The 17217-nt window shown below is 38.7% G+C and overlaps 1 protein-coding gene and 1 long non-coding RNA gene across 2 annotated transcripts in view; one reads left to right on the top strand and one right to left on the bottom strand.

Moving 5' to 3' along the window:
- Positions 1-17217, bottom strand: part of LOC116410440 (cell wall integrity and stress response component 4-like) — a 42995-nt gene that overhangs the window by 11115 nt on the left and 14663 nt on the right. Inside the window, exon 3 of the mRNA XM_031901035.1 lies at positions 3709-3726. Within this exon, the coding sequence (XP_031756895.1) occupies positions 3709-3726 (18 nt within the window). The remainder of the gene's footprint in view (positions 1-3708; positions 3727-17217) is intronic.
- LOC116410441 lies at positions 776-17098 on the top strand. Its single transcript, XR_004222411.1, has 2 exons — positions 776-822; positions 16974-17098. It is a non-coding gene; the product is annotated as an uncharacterized LOC116410441 (long non-coding RNA).

Raw genomic sequence — 17217 nt, 5'->3', positions numbered from 1 at the left:
AATCGGCAGAAGGAGGTAGAAATCCTATTGTTTCTACCTCCTTACCTGCCGATTCAGCCCTGAATGGTGTGTGGCGGATCTGACGACGTTTCGTGCGACCGATGGTCGTACGAAACATCGTCGGATCGCCACGTGTATGGCCAGCTTAAGGGGCAGATTTAGGAAAATGTTAAAATTAGAGTTATATAGGCTTAGCTTAAATGAAAGTTTATACTAGTTGAAGATTAACCTTTCATGGGTGATTCATTAGTTCGGTTTTGTCGTAGTACTTGGGGTGGTCCTGGGAAGCAGTGGGGTGAAAAGTGGAATTAGCTGTAATAGTTATCCCAGGGCCACTTGCCTGGTAGGTTAGGCTAGGGATTAGTGATAGGGGGGGTTCAAAATGCTGTGTTTCACTATGGTAATATCCTAGACTTATACCAAAAAATGCTACTATTATTCTACTAATAAAACTTGCTGCGACCGGGATTATCCACAAAAATTAGCAAATTTTTTCGTCAGGCATGGATTTGCAGCGAATTTCTGCATTTCGCCATTGGCGAATAGTATCAAGAAACATTTGTAAAAATTTGCAGCAAAAAAATTCATAGCCGGTCAAAATTGGTCTGGTTGCGGCAAAAAAAAGACGCACGCAACAATAAAAAGATGTGGGCGACAAAAAAGTTGCACGACAAGCGTGTTTCGTGGATTTATTTTCCTGTCGTTACACAAATTTTTTTGGCAAAGCGAAATGCGATAGATTCATTCATCACTAATGGTGTCTGTCTGATTCTTTCAAAGGGCAATGCGCTAATTGGGGAGGTTGCTGCTGCAGGGGTGCAAGTAAGTAGGTAACATTCCCTTCTTTCCACAGCATGAACCCTGTATAATAAGTCTTTCTCTACTTGTCAGTGTTACTCATCTCTCAAGCATATTACACACTGAGGAGTTCATTATACAAAGAGTTTAACTAGAAGGTTAAGAACAAAGGAGGCAAGATGAAGTAAACAAACAAAACTAAACTTATTTTTAGTTGCACTATACCAGTCTGTGACAGAATTTAATACAAAGAGCTCTGCTAGGTCTACTCACCCTGAACTTTAGAGTGTTACACTGTATAGTTGCAACAGGTGCTCCCAAACATGCACATCTGAATGATGTACCTTCCCCCCAGGACCTTATGAATACAGGGCTAGTGAATAAAGGAAGTGCTGTATTCATGGGGTAAATGCAGTACCTTGTGCTCTATTTTGGAGTGCGGAGACCTGCAGCAATTCTTCAACATGCAGGGCACGGTGCAAAGGTCAAATAACAGGGCAAATTGAACCCATTTTTTGCACTTTGCACCATGACCTGGACATGGTACATGACCCATATTGTCTTGGCATGCCTATTGCATTTTATAAAGGCAAATTTAAGGTTTTTTTACATACAAATATTTGTTTTTTCTTTTTAATTAAAGATACAATAATTTATTATGAATCTAACACATAGGGGCAGAATTACTAAAACTCATTTTTTTTATTTTAAAATTTGAATAAACTCATTTCCACAAGTGTCTTACATTTACTAAAAAGTCTGAACTGGAAAAGTCCATGTGGGAAAAGTAGCAGAAAAGTCAGAATTCACATGAAAACGACGACTTAGCAATTTTTAGGAATGCGGACTTTTAGCCGCCTTGTCCTATAGTAAAACTCAAAAAATGTGCAACTTTTTTCTGCGACTTTTAGCGCTAAAAAATCTGAATGAGGAAAAAAAAACCTATATGTAAGTTAAAGGCCCCCTTAGTGTTTTTTACAATGGTGAATCTTTTCTTTTGACGCATAATAAGTCTTGGAAAAGTCACAACTTTTTTTTCTGCCACTTGTAGCGCTAAAAATCCAAATCAGAAACAAAAAATCCGATAGGGGCCCATTCATTAAACTACGATTTTTTGTGGTTAAAATCACAATATGCAAAAAATTTGGAGTAACCACGATAATTTCTGATGTTCGAAAATGTCACGAAAATTATTTTTTATGAAAAAAATTAGTATTGGTGGTTGCGTCCCGAAAGTCACAAATTTTTTGGATCCGAACGTTCGTAAACAGTGTGAAAATCTTTCTGGCTTTGAAACCTTCAATGTATGATCTTGGAAGCCTTCCATAGGACTCAATGGCACTCCAACCTGGCCAAAAGATAGTCACGATACCAAAGCTTGAATGAATTCTGAAATGGTCATAGTCTTTCCGAAAGATATGACTTTTTCGTGGAAGTTAACGAAAACCACGTAAAAGTCGTGGAATTTTAATGTAATTATCGTGGACATAATGAAAAGTTCTAGAAGCTCAAAAAAATTTAATCATGGTTTAATGAATGGGCCCCACAGTAAATGGCTTCCATTTAGCTAGTATATGTAGCAATTTGACAAGTCATGTTATTCTGCCTATCCAAAAATTCTGATGTCCCTAGTTTACACAGTATAATAAAACCATGACTTATGCATGCCTGTCGCACTTTGTTAGAGCTAAATGACTGGGCTATTCTAGTGCAAACTATGTGACTGGCCCACTTTAGTACAAATAACATTATTGGCCCACTTTAGAGCAAGCTACATTATTGGCCTACTCTGGCACAAGCTATATGACTGTTCCACTTTAGTACAAGCTACACGAGAAAGGTAGGATTCCTGTAGAAAAGGGAAACAATGTAAAACTGAAAGTATCGTTGCCTCTGTGAGTACAACAATACCAGTTCTGCAAGCTGTCTGTTAGCTGATGTGTCAATCAATCTTGCTGCATGAAGAAATGAATGATACTTATTTGGAGACCTACTGTATGTATATTCAGGGCCACTTTAAGGTACCAGTGAGTCTGATGGTGAGCCCCCAGTTCTGGTGGGCCCTGGGCAATTGCCCATTTTGCCCATTTATTAAAACAGCCATATGTGTATGCATTTGGATTTTCATTACATGTGCATTATTAATATAGAATTTGATACATGACTGATTTCTGTATTTATTATATACGTTTATGGCTTTGGTTCCAGGAACAAGACTAACATTCCTGAATGTTTTTTCTAATTGTTTCACTAAAAAAAAGATACAGAAGATATAAATAGACAATTAATCTGTTATAGTACTTGTTCTGCTGGCCTGACAAAGCATTGTGTTTCTAAAGAATAACTTTCTACCCAAAAATGTTAACCATAGACATAGTTACACAGGGGTATATTGATAATCACTATTAAACTATGGCATGTCTAGCTTTGTCCAAATATACCCATACCCAGTATAAATAACAACTAAGTGAAGCTAAAATGAATACAACATTAAAACACAATTTAGAGTAAGTACTGGGTCAGAGCTAATCATTATTCTACAATGCATTTAACAATTATAGGAGTAAGAACCATTATCAATTGGGAATATCCATTCTAAAGGTCTTCAAGATCACTAAATGCTGGAAGTTGTAGTTTAAATACAACTGGAAGGCTGAAAGTTGTCCATTCTTTTTCTACACCATTAGACTGATTTTTTGAATCGAACTGAAGCAGTGGTTCTTTACCAGGGGCAGCCACTTTTCATGTAGAGTGCACACTCAGCACTAATAATACCACGGAGGAGAAATAATAATTGAAAAAAATGTTAGGCAGAGAATAATGAACCACTATATGTTCATACATGTAATTATAAGTTCATCCCCAAAACATTTTCATTTTGACCTTGAAAATAATGTTTATTGATCTTACCATTGGTTTTTTCATTTTCTGAAAAGAAAGAAAAGAGAAAGAAAATAAAATTAGATATAGAATTTTATGACTTCTACTGTAATAATTAACTTTTTTATCATAATGGGGTTAGCTATGCAGAAATTCCTGTTAATTTGTTATTATTCTCAGACCCAGTCAAGATTTTGCCACTTACAGGAGGTCAGTTTCCCTTTTCTGAAGATTTGGTATTCAATCAAACTTTTTTACATATATGCCTCCTAATTGCTAGATTGCCCATTATGTGCAGTACAAGTCAGGACCAACCATCAAGCTGAGGCACTTTGCTAAACAATCAGATTTATTACAGTGTACACAATATTTCACTTTTGCGTTATAATGTAATGAATTGCAGTAAACACACATGAACTTGTAGGATCTTGCAAAGCAAACCAACAAAATGGGTGAATTTTGAATTATTTTGCTAGTTCACTAGAGGGCAGTGTCGCCTCAGTGATAATATAATATTAATCTAAAGACTTTTCATGCTATAAACTTTTACACAAAAATGACAAAATATGCAGGTAATATAAGGGAATCATAAAGAAATACATGTAATAGGATACAATTAGTAGATAAAACAAAACCTTTCAAAAATATAATATCACAGTGTGATAGTTTATTTATACTTGGTAGTTGCTTTGTGTCTTGGGTAGTCCTGTTTTTGTTCAAAGGGTGTAAGTTGCAGTGCAACAGCAGTTGGAGGGCTGCAGTTTGGTCATGACATATATAACATTAATATCTGACAGCTGTTAAAAGAGAACTAAAGCTTAACTAATGACGTAGGGCAGAAATGTTGTACATTATGTTTTGGGCTTTTGTATCAGTCCAATTTTAGCAGGGAAGATCTGTGCCCCCAGTAGCTCCCCATCTTCTTTTCTGCTAATTCCCTGCACATGCTCTGTGCTGCTGTCACTTACTGAGCTTAGGGACCAACTCACAATATACTGTATATATTAAGGGTGGGCCAAGTTGACCGGGCGCCCTAGGCAACCCTGTCGGCCACTTCGCACCTGCACCTCCCACATGTGCAGTTCTGTCAAGCAGGGGCGGGGGGAGTTATTGCCCCCACCGCGTAATGACAACTGGCGGGGGCAATGAGAAGGGAGTGCAGGCTAGGGGTAGGCAGGAGAGGTTCCTGCCTGGTGCCCCCAATCATTTCGCCCTGGGCAGTTGCCTCTTTTGCCTACCCCTAGTTCTGGCCATGGTATATATAGAATATAAATATCACAATATAAGGCTGGTTAGTAACTAAAGCAAACAAGGGAAGTGCTCACCACTAAATTTTATACCATTAGGCTGTAACCACAAAATGTATACAGACAGCAGCAAGAGGTCCTCTGCACTCACCCACTATTAATATATATAGGACATCCTGTGCATTAAGCTACCAAGCAATGCCCTCCCCTTTAAGAAAAACAGGGATTGTTTGTCCAAATATTGCAATATACTTCAATCTGGTCAACTACATCAAAGTCATACCCAGTCTGGCCATTCCTGCACTCTTGATGTCCGATATATATTGATAATGGGTGAGTGAATAGGACCTCTTGATGCCGGTTAGAAATTAATACAGATAATTACTACATGGCAGCTCAGAAACCAGTGCAGCTCATCAGAATTTAATAACCAGTCTTGTAGCATCAGTTTATATGACAGGCAAACTTCATTTTCTGCTTGATAATTTGTGAAAACCCCTAAGCTTAGCTTCTCAACAGCTGCTCAGAGAGCAATGAGCATGTATTACTGACACTTTTAACAAAATCCAAGATGGAGAGCTCCTGTAACAATTCTGAAGACCTGGATTGCTGCTATAGAGATGCAGAACCTTAAGGCAGGTGCAATAAGTTCAGAAAATAAAATATAGCATTTCTAGCCATAATCATTTTTACAGTTTTGTTCTCCTTTAAATTATTGTTTTTTGTCAACATGTTTCCCACAAGGGGCTCTTGTAGTCCTAGGAGCCCAGGACAAGTTTCTTTGCAGCCCTGCCCTAAAACCATCTCTGTCATCAAAGTTGAAGAATGAAATTTAAAAAAGAACTTGTGGTTGTATACCAAATAGTATACACTAAAGGTTATTCATGCAACAAATGCCCTGCATTGCTGCTGGTATGTGCGTGACCAGACATATTTACACTAATGATAGACTTAGAAGAACTGGTGCAGTGGAAGTGCCCATGATGTGCAAGGCGCTCTGTGAAGGGATCTGAATAAAAAACATGAACTCAGTACCTGTGCAAAATACCAAGTGGGGATGTGGCAATGTTTGGCAGCTGATGTGGGATTTTATATTACTGTATTTCCTTTTGAAAATGCAAATTGGGAATCCCACCTGCCACGTCTGAGATAAAACAGACTCACTTTCAATAAACGGCCATGCAGTGTCTTCGTACAAAAGTGTGTCGCAGGTGTCAGATCTGGCTCAGCCCCCTGTAAGCTATATATTTCAGCCTTTGCACCCACCGCAAAAGTTATCTCACCTCACTGCCACTACGATCCTGATATATACATGTTACGTGTATTGCATGCAGAGAAAACATGCTCCAGCCTTTGTGGCAGAGCCACTGATGGCACATTTAATACTGCTTACAAGTAATGCTGGAAGTTACATTAGTCCACTATCCTTATTTGAATCCAAGATACAGGGATAAATAAAAAAATAAATAAATAGCTCTGCAGGGGTAGTGCTATATATTAATTTTATATACTTTACATGGGGTATTTACCAGCAATATTGTAGGATAGCTTAATTTTTCTTGTCCTAGTTTCATATGAGCCAAGGAGGACCCAGTATTCTTTTCCTATTTCAAACTTTATCAAGCATCTTTCTTTTATGTTCTAAAGTCTAAATAATGAAATGGTACTGGCAAGCCAACCCAGTCCTATTCATCTCATTCTCACTTTATCTTTTAGTTTGGGGTGGGACACGGCCTGGCTGACTGGCTAGACATTAGCTGTCCAAAGCTTGACAGAATGATTTTGAGTGCTGCTTGTAGTGTGGGGGGTGTGTTGTTCATATGCAGAGCCATTGTACAACCACTTCCTCAAACACAAGGCTGTCACAAGATGTCAGTGCATGCAATCACCAAGATACAAAATGAACTCCCAAAATACAAGGCTCACATGTACATTTTTACTCATATACACATAAGTAGATTATAAAAGATATCCCAGCACCCTTTCTAAACAATGTACTACTTATATTTTTCTGTGAAACATTGTGATAAAGAGTACCGATGGTCCCAAACCATATATATATATACAGAGTTCCTTATACACATTTTACACATATTCTCATATTCACAATGCATTTTTCCTCATAAGAGATTACTGTTAAAATGTTGGAGACTGATGTACAGGGAGTAGCTAACACAAAATTAACTGTGAGCTGTGGCTTCTCTCTTTCCTGCAATGCATCATGTACAGGCATGGACCAAACTGACTGGGCGCCCTAGGCAGCATGGCTGGCCACCTCACCCCTGCACACACACCCCCATGCGCGAGGGCACACAAAGAAGCGCACATGCGTAGTGACCTATTGTAAGCTCTTTTGGGCAGGGCCCTCTTCACCTCTTGTATCGGTTACTGATTGCTTTATATGTTACTCTGTATGTCCAATGTATGTAACCCACTTATTGTACAGCGCTGCGGAATATGTTGGCGCTTTATAAATAAATGTTAATGTAATGTAATGTAAAAGGGGTGGGGGGGGGGAATGCAGCTCAAAGACTAGCAGCAGGGGAATAGGAGTGCGGACTAGGGGTAGGCAGTGTATGTATGTATGTATAACTTTATTTCTAAAGCACTACAAGGATACGCTCACAAAGTACACAGGAAGTACAATCATTATGAATAAATACAACAAATAAGTACAAATACACAGAGATGAAGTGCTATGTGGTAAGAGACGCAGTTGGAAGGAGGTCCCTGCCCCATTGAGCTTACTGTCTGGGTGGATAACATACAGGCACAGATTGGGTCTTTAAATTTATTCCAGTGCTTCAGAAGGTAGAATTTGTATTTATTCCTGAAGAGATTGTAGGGGCTCTGTCACACAGGGAGATTAGGTGCCCGTGACAAATCTCCCTGTTCGCGAGCGACTAATCTCCCCGGATTGCCATCCCACCGGCAAAAATGTAAATCGCCGGTGGGATGGCATATGCAGCGGTGCGATTTCGCTGAAATCGCGGAAGTTTCCTCTCAAGGCAACTTCCACGATTTCACTGAAATCGCGCCGCCGCGTATGCCATCCCACCAGCGATTTACATTTTCGCCGGTGGGATGACAATCCGGGGAGATTAGTCACCCGCAAACAGGGAGATTTGTCGCGGGCGACTAATCCCCCCACAAGTCTTTTTCGGCGATTTCGGGAAATCGCGCCGCCGCATGTGCCATCCCGCCGGCGACTTACATGTTCGCCGGTGGGATGGCGGGTCATGACAACTCGGGGAGATTAGTCGCCCGCGAACATGGAGTTTTGTCGCGGGCGACTAATTTCCCCGTGTGCCAGAGCCCTAAGAGTGTTCCTTTTTGGAGAGATTCAATGATAGAATTTCAGAGGTAAGGAGCAGCGAGATAAAATGATTAAGATAAGAGGCAGTGGGTGTGGATGGTAAATAAAGACTGAGATATAAAGATTCTGGGAGAAGCAGAGGCGATGGCTAGAAACGTACAGTGAGATAAGTGAGGAAATGTAGTAAGGTGCAGAAGGGTGAAGGACTTTGAATGTTAGCAGAAGCATTTTGTGTTTTATCATTTGGAACTGCTCTGCCTAAATCAGGACCATTGTGAATAAATTGTCCAAGTGTGACTGTCCAGCCTGTCTATCATTGTGCCTGTCTGTTTCCAGCCTGGTCTCTGCCTGTCTCTGTCTTGACTTTGGCCCATCTCATCACACTTTAGCTGTCTTACCATGAGGTCATCCTTGTACCTATCACTGTATTACCATGCTGGTGGGGGAGAATGTGGGCAAGTTTTTTCGAGTCCCCCTTTAATTTAGTTGTTTTGTGGTATCTAAAAATGATCAGCTGTTATAGCTGTTTTCATATTGCTAATGTAAGCGCATTTTAGCTTACATAAATAGACAAAGAAAAGTGGTGCTTACTCAATTCTGACAAGAGAAAACATGAATAGCTTCCCCCACGCACCTACAGTACTTAGAGGGAAATTATAAGTCCAGCTTAGAGCTCAAAATTCCAATTTAAGTTAAGGGAAGCCCCAAAGATGCTGTGTAACTTCATACCAACATAGTGATTGCTGAAAAGCTAGCATTCAATAGCCCATGACCTCCCATATTTATACTAGAAATTTGTAGCAACCCCAAGGCTTAGGAAAACAAAGAATGTTGCCCTATATTTACTAACCCATGACTGTCAAATACTCTATATTTTTCAGATATAGAAAATAGCAACAACCCTGAAATTTAAATTGACTTTTTTAATCGAACATTAGTGCAAGCTTTTACCACTTTTCCAGGATTACAGCTAGAGTAGATATGCAAAAGATTTACTGTATTCCTAGTTTTCTATCTGGCTTGTGCACCATATCGCCACATTCCATCAGGCCCGAACTGGCAATTTGTGGCTTCTGGCAAATGACAGAGGGGCTGCTGTAAGATCTTATAGATCAGGGGTCGGGAACCTTTTTGGCTGAGAGAGCCATAAACACCACATATTTTAAAATGTAATTCCTTGAGAGCCATATAATATGATTGGCCGCGAATGCTGTGGGGCAAGGTAGTGCGGGTCCCAAGGATGCCGGATGCGATGCGGAGGAGGGCGTGGCCTGCGCTCGGCGGATAGAAGACGTGTTCTAAGGCAGGCAGGTTATATATAGGCAATATGGTTGAACGTAATGGACGTACGTCTTTTTTCGACCTAACTTACTATGCTACTATGAGGGCGTGGCCTGTGCTCAGCGGATAGAAGACGTGTTCTAAGGCTTAGAATACGTCTTCTATCCACCGAGTGTAGGCCACGCCCCCGTTATATATTTCTTATTAAAGATTTGGCAGCGAGCCAGATGCAGCCATCAAAAGAGCCACATCTGGCTCCCGAGCCATAGGTTCCCTACCCCTGTTATAGATAGTTACAACTTGTTGGTCTGGAGGGGGTGTTTTTAGGCCTCTATGTACATTAAATGTCAGGATCTATTTTAAAGGAGAAGGAAAGGTACAAACTAAGTAAGCTTTATCAGAAAGGTCTATGTAAATACAGCCATAAGCACTCACAGAAAAGCTGCACTGAGTCCTCTATAAAAAGAAACACGGGATTTCTTGTCGCCTTTTTTGTACACATGTACTGTGGTATCTGACTTACTCTCTCCTCATTCTTGGGGCCAGAGTCTGCACAGTTCTTTCTTCTCTCCCCACTCCTGCTCTCCACTCCCATAAGAATTCATAAAACTCACTCCCCTCACCTGCGTAATCTGAGCTATAATGGCATGTGCTGCAGCAGGAAGCTATGAAGATCAAGCTAATATGGCAGCTGCAAACTTAAACAAACAGAGAAAGCTTCTAGGGTTGTTTACTCAGGTGTGGTAAAGCTTTCTGCATAATAAATATAATGTTCTAGGTGGCACTAATGTGGCAAATCTATTGGCAGTAAAATGCCAAAATGACTTTTCTTCTCCTTCAAAGCCCATTCCAAACCTACATCCCTTTCTGTAAATGGAAACTACTAGCATGCACATATGGTCACTCAGGGCTGCAGACAAATGGTAACAGCCACAGATGAGCCTTTGGAGAAATGTATCTAAAATAATTTGCCACTCACACACCATTAACTAACAACCTTGTAGGTTTACAAACACTAAAGTGGTTTCCAATGGAAGTGCCTTAAAGAGGTTGCTTGCCTTTGAGTTAACTTTTAGTATGATGATGAGAGTGCTATTCTGTGGAAATTTGCAATTGGTCCATTATTTATTATTTGTAGTTTTTTATTTACTTCCATTTTTGTTCAGCAGCTCTCCAATTTGAAGTTCCAGCAGCTGTCTGGTTGCTAGGGTCCAAATTACCATAGCAACCAGGGAGTGGTTTGAATGAGAGACTGGTATTTGAAAAGGAGAGGACCTTAATCCTTAATAGAAAAATAAATTAAAAAAGTAGCAATAACTAATAAATAATTAAACTGCTGGGGTCAGTGAACACATTTTGAAAGCTACAAAGAGTTGAAGAACAAGGCAAATCATTCAAAAACTATTTAAAATAAATAGGGATGCACCGAATCCTGGATTCGGTTCGCGATTCGGGCCAAATCCAGCTTTTTTTTGATGGATTCGGTTTCGGACAAATCCATGGTCCCGGCCGAGGGACCATTAGCATATTAGCATAGCTAATTAGCATTTGCTAATTAGCACTCTGAAACTTTTAACCCTTTATGATCGGGATTCGGAAGAATCTATCGGGGTGGGTTCGGGGGTTCGACAGAACCCAAAAAAGTGGGTTCGCTGCATCCCTAAAAATAAATAATGAAGACCAACTGAAAAGTTGCTTACAACTGGCCATTCTATAAAATAGTAGAAGTCAATTTAAATGCAAGCCACTTCTTTAAAGGTAAAAGTGTAATAGTAAAAAAGAATTAATTCTTTTTTACATTAAACCTTTTTTTATAACTGCATGTTCCTATCCCCCTCTTAATAAATTAAGATGAAAATCATAGACAGTACCTCTTTTGATGGTGTCTGAAAAGGTTTTCAAAAAAAGCTTTAAGAACAAATAGAGCAAGGACATGTACGAATGCCACAAATTAGTTAGGGTATAGAAAGAAAGTAGAATTCTGAGTAGCTTTTACACAATTGATTTAATTGGTTTATTAGGTTATTGTTGCTAGGCATAGAGACCACCCGTAGTCAAGCATTGCATTAATTATGTCAGGCAGCAATGTATATGCACAGTGTAAAGCATAGTATTTGCCAAGGCTGAACTTTGTTTCCACTTGGAAACACTTTAAAATCAACTGTCAGTGTCAAAAACAGCAAATTTAAAGCATCCTCATGGCATCAGTGATGAAATCTTAGCTCCATGCCAGCACTTGAGACGTTCTTTCTGAGCTTTTTCATGTTTGTTGCTGAGCATCTCTTACTGTACCTCCACTCTGATGTACAGAGATTAAACACTCTTTCGCTTCATTTGACGGTGTGCATGAATCTACTCTTTGGCAGAAATGTATGTTTCCCTTTCAAAGAAAAGAGCCCATTATGCATTATATTTTCTCATTTTATGCACATGTTATGCCGGCATTTTTAGGGGACACTATGATATGCATAGCTGTATATTTAATGTATATGTTTATTTGCACAGATGTATATTTAATGTATATGCTTAATTGCACAGTGCTACATCTTTACTGGTGGCATGGACCAGGAAAACCACAATGCAAGCAAATTATACTGTATATAAATAAATGCATGTATTTATAGATGTAATATTTGAAACTGAAAAGGTGTTATCCTTGAACTTGAACATGCAAAGCAAACTGACGGCAGATGGATATCTCCCTCAGGTTACCTGTTCACAGTTTGTGTCGCCCAATCTATACTGCAGGGCAGGGTAAGATATTCACTCACACTGTGGTTTGCATTTGGAATCTGCTCTACTCATTGACAGTCTAAATATATAAAAAGTACATTCACACATTTGTAACCACACCGTGCCACAAGCAGTAAGGGAAACAGGGTTTTTCACACTTCATGTATGCATTGGTCAATTTAAAAGTTGTATACAGTAGGTATGGGCAACAGTATATATATATATTTTTGGGGGGGAGCAATAAATGTAAATCTTAGGGGCACATTTACTAACCCACGAACGGGTCGAAATGAGTCCGATTGCGTTTTTTTCGTAATGATCGGTATTTTGCGATTTTTTTCGTATTTTTTGCGATTTTTTCGGCTTCCTTACGAATTTTTCGTTACCAATACGATTTTTGCGTAAAAACGCGAGTTTTTCGTAGCCATTACGAAAGTTGCGTAAAATCTGGCGATTTTTCGTAGCGTTAAAACTTGTGCAAAAAGTTGCGCTTTTTTCGTAGCGTTAAAACTTACGCGAAACTTTGCAACTTTTAAGTTTTAACGCTACGAAAAAGGCGCAACTTTTCGCGTAAGTTTTAACGCTACGAAAAAAGCGCAACTTTTTACGCAACTTTCGTAATGGCTACGAAAAACTCGCGTTTTTACGCAAAAAACGTATTGGTAACGAAAAATTCGTAAAGACTCCGAAAAAATCGCAACAAATACGAAAAAGTCGCAAAATGTTCGTTTTCAAGTCAGAACTTTTCCAATTCGGATCGGATTCGTGGGTTAGTAAATCAGCCCCTTAGTGTACCAAGCTTCTTTAATAAGATCAGACTTAAGTGAGTAAGCAGAAACAGATTACAATAAAAATAGTGGTTTAAATGGTCAGAAAAATAGAACATTTATATGAAAATAGAGCCGCTGTGGCTCAATGGGTAGCACTTTTGCTTTTCAGCACAGGGATCCTGAATCCTATTGCAGCCATAGGAATAGTGCAGGGAGTTTTTATGTTTTTCTTCCACACTCCACTGGCTCCTGATAAAGCTGGCCCTACTTTGTGTGACTGTGTCTGTAATAAGTACTTTACACTGTAAATGTCACTGGGACAGTATGGACTGTATGAAATAAATATGTACATGTTTAGATACTTATATTAACTTGCCTAAATTAACAGGAATTGTATAAACAATAATCTGACTGAGGCAGTTGACATATGAATGAATGGCTAGTGTGGGTGTTGTCTTTATATGGGGACAGAGTAGATAATTATGGTTCAGATGAGTTGAATTTACAATAAACAAGCAAAAAAGCCATTTCAGTAGCAGGCTACGGCATAGCTCATATTATGCAGAGTACTGACAGTAAGGGTAAAATATCTAAGGCTATTTTGTGTCATCTATAAAGGACACAGTTCCAGGTGTTGTACCCAAGGTACTGTGGTGCCCATATTCATGTCTGAAACTTAAACATTATTAATTATTATTATTATTATTATTATTATTATCATTAAGCTCTGCCACCTATTAATAATGGCTTTCTGATTTGCTTTTGCATAGATAGTAGATGGAGACACAAAGAACCCAGTGTTGTCTATGTAGATTTTGTAAATGAAAAAAAACAGTAATTGGGAGGTGCAATGTGTAAAACTGCCCTTGGCTCCCTTTTGCATTTTTCAGACCAAATACAAAACAAACTACAAAACATACAGTAGGCACAGGTTTGGTAATTTTCTCTGAATTTGTTTTCTATATTTCCTGCCTGCCTAGACCAGGATTTCCTTTCTAGATAGTGGTGAAGGATCCCAGGTCTGCCATTTAATCTGGCAAAAAGTTACTTTCCAGATCTGTTATGAAATGCCACAAAATAAGGTACAAGCCAGATTTGGCAGACAGTCAGCATTAATTATATTATGCATAATATTATAAAACTATGCACACAGCCTAGCCAAATCACTTTTACTTAGGAATTATGTTTCATATTTGGCAAATTAAATTAATCAGCCCTGTACAATGTACTATATCATTACAGCATTAATAAAATCTAGTACAGGTATGGAACCTGTTAGCCAGAATGCCTCGGACCTGGGGTTTTCTGGATAAGGGATCTTTCCATAATTTGGATCTCCATAACTTAAGTCTGCTAAAAATAATTTAAATATTGAATAAACCCAATAGGCTTGTATTGCCTCAAATAAGGATTCATTATATCTTAGTTGGGATCAAGTACAAGGTACTGTTTTATTGTTAGAGAGAAAAAGGAAATCATTTTTTATAATTATTTGCTTATAATGGAGTCTATGGGAGATGGCCTTTCCGTAATTCAGAACTTTCTGTATAACGGGTTTCCGGATAAGGGATCCCATGCCTGTGCCACTGTGTTGTATCTAAAACCCTATTATCTGGGTTACTATGTTCAATACATCTTGTATAAGCCAGCACATTTGTCCTGCCATTCTCAAGCATTGTACAGCAGCTTGTTGTTTTGGCTGTTCACTCAGTAACATACATCTGAAGTAGAAAAAGTACACAGGAATCAATAAAACACAATGTATGTGTAAAATGTAATACAGTGATTACTGTCTAATGTGTTAAACCCAGTGACCAACATTACATTTACAGTCAGTTGTGTTTAAAATGAAAGCCAGCATTATATTTCGGAGAAGTCACACCAAGTTCCCTCCTTCTTACAGCATGAACGTGAAGTATAGGGAGGGAAATTTGCTCTGTAATAAACGTGGGAACCAGCACTTCCTGCAAACACTTCCTGCATACGAAGAAATAGAGAAGTACAGTTTCCACACACCCTTCTTGTATTTTTAAAGCTTCTCCCCTTTGTGATTCATACAGAAACTCTTCGTGTGTATATGTAGTTTGAAGGTTTCTGCTAGTTTGGTATGCTGCTGCAAGAAATGGTCAATGCAAAGATGGAGGTTTCCATCTCAGAAATCTCCATCCAAGCAATATAAAAGAAAATGGCTGCCTACTGGTTACAGGAAGACACATAAACATGCTATGCCCACATAACACCACAGAGTTGAGTGGGGCACAGTTCTCTTTTAACTACAATAGAGAAAGCCCAAAGAACAATGACTAAGCTGAGCATGAAAGGTCTTGGTTTTGTTTAGAGTGGAGTTGAGGTTCTTATGGGGGAATATGTTCACTATATATAAATATATAAGGGGCAGTACAATGAACTCTCTGTTGCTTTCTGGAAGACATGCAAGCTTAACTAGATTAGAAGGAGTAGGTTTAGGGTACTGGCACACGAAAACAGATGTGGCGCTTCATTTTTCCAAAGTCGTCTGAAGTTTCCTCACAAGGCAACTTCAGGAGACTTTGGAAAAACTAAGCATTGTACATGTCTTCCCATTTGCCATCTGCGATTTACTTTATTGCCAGTGGGAAAGCATTTGCAGGAGAATAGTCATCCGCAATAGCGAAGATTTATTGTGGGCGATTAACCTCCTTGTGTGCCAGTACCCTAAATCCTAATTGGCAATATTGAAAATTGTAACTGATGCATAGGTCCTCGTATGGTACTTTATCCAATAAAACTGAGGGGGCTATTTACTAAAGCTCTGGGGGTTTGTTTCGATTTGGATTTTTTTAAAGCTAAAAGTCGCAGCAAAAAAAGTTGGGATTTTTTTCAAGATTTACTGTGTCCAAATAGCTAAAAATCCAAATCCGACAATTCGCCACTCGCCAGCTAAAACTTGCCAAGATCATGAAGTCAATGGCAGATGTCCCTTCCTTTCCCTTTTCTTTTGCATTCAAAACTTTTTGTGTGAGAATTTAAAAAAGTAGAGGTTTCAATAATTACAAAAAGTCCCATTTTCTCAACTATTCTGTGACTTTTTCCCACATGGACTTTTTCCGTTTGGTAAATGTCAGACATTCATGAAAATAAGTTTATTAAAAAAAATGAAAAATGTTAGACTTTTAGTAAATGTACCCCTAACTTTCTGGAGCTAGGATAGCCAGAAATATAGTCTCTAAACTTTTCTGAGCACCAAAAGTAATTATATTCTGGATAGTTTAGCAAGAAAAATATTGTGATTTTGGTAAAATAAAGTGCCTTCCCCAGAAATCAAGTGAAGTTGTAGAATAATCCTCTCTGTGATAGGGTTGTACCTGCAGATATAGAACTTTAACAACAGGTAGGCTATATATTTAAAATACAGGGTTACTGCTATTATCACTCTTAGTACAAAGTTGCCATTTGGAATTTACTGTATGATGTACGATGTTTGATCATCAGTGCATGTCGACCCCCTAGTGAATATTTTGATGATGGGTTGATCAACCAATCTGGAATACAAGCCAAAAGATAGCTACTTAAGGGCTGCAAATGACTTTGTGTCCACATATGTAACCATACAGGTTAAGCCTACTGTATATCAGTGAAAGTCAACCATTCTGCCAAAAGAGTACTATTCTACTAGCAAACTTAAAACGCTGAATAGACCTGTACATTTAGGTAATCCTCTACTGGGTATTTTTTTGTCCCCAGTAATTTTTCATATGGCAACTTTTATGACTTGATGTGACTCCTGATAAGCCAGTTAGCTCCTGCTAAGGGCCGTCAATTGTCAGCCATCCTACAATTAACAAAGAATGAAGGTTGCAATTAACAAAGAATGTAACAATAAAGCAATAAAGGTTTGTAAACTTTACTTTCCTCTCACTGTCAGCTTTTCACAAGAAAATTACTTCTAAAACTTCTCTTCTCTTTCAGTTCTTTCACAAAGATATGATTGTCTCCAACACCATAAAGACTAAAAGATGTGACCGTGTTCCATTGATGTGGCACCATCAGCATCAACTCATATTTCTGTGTTAAAAAGGGACTTCATTTTCAGGTTACAAACCCTAAGGCGTTTTACCTCTGAAATATGATTTTCAGTCAGTACGACAGTTCTGAAACAAGGTGGCCTATTCACTTTCACGCTCACATCACAGATTGGTAAGACAGTTAACTC

Source organism: Xenopus tropicalis, chromosome 4 (genome assembly GCF_000004195.4).
Source record: "Xenopus tropicalis strain Nigerian chromosome 4, UCB_Xtro_10.0, whole genome shotgun sequence".
Taxonomy (NCBI): Eukaryota; Metazoa; Chordata; class Amphibia; order Anura; family Pipidae; genus Xenopus; species Xenopus tropicalis.
Note: the sequence above shows the minus strand (reverse complement) of the source record. Positions and strands in the feature narration are given on the sequence as shown.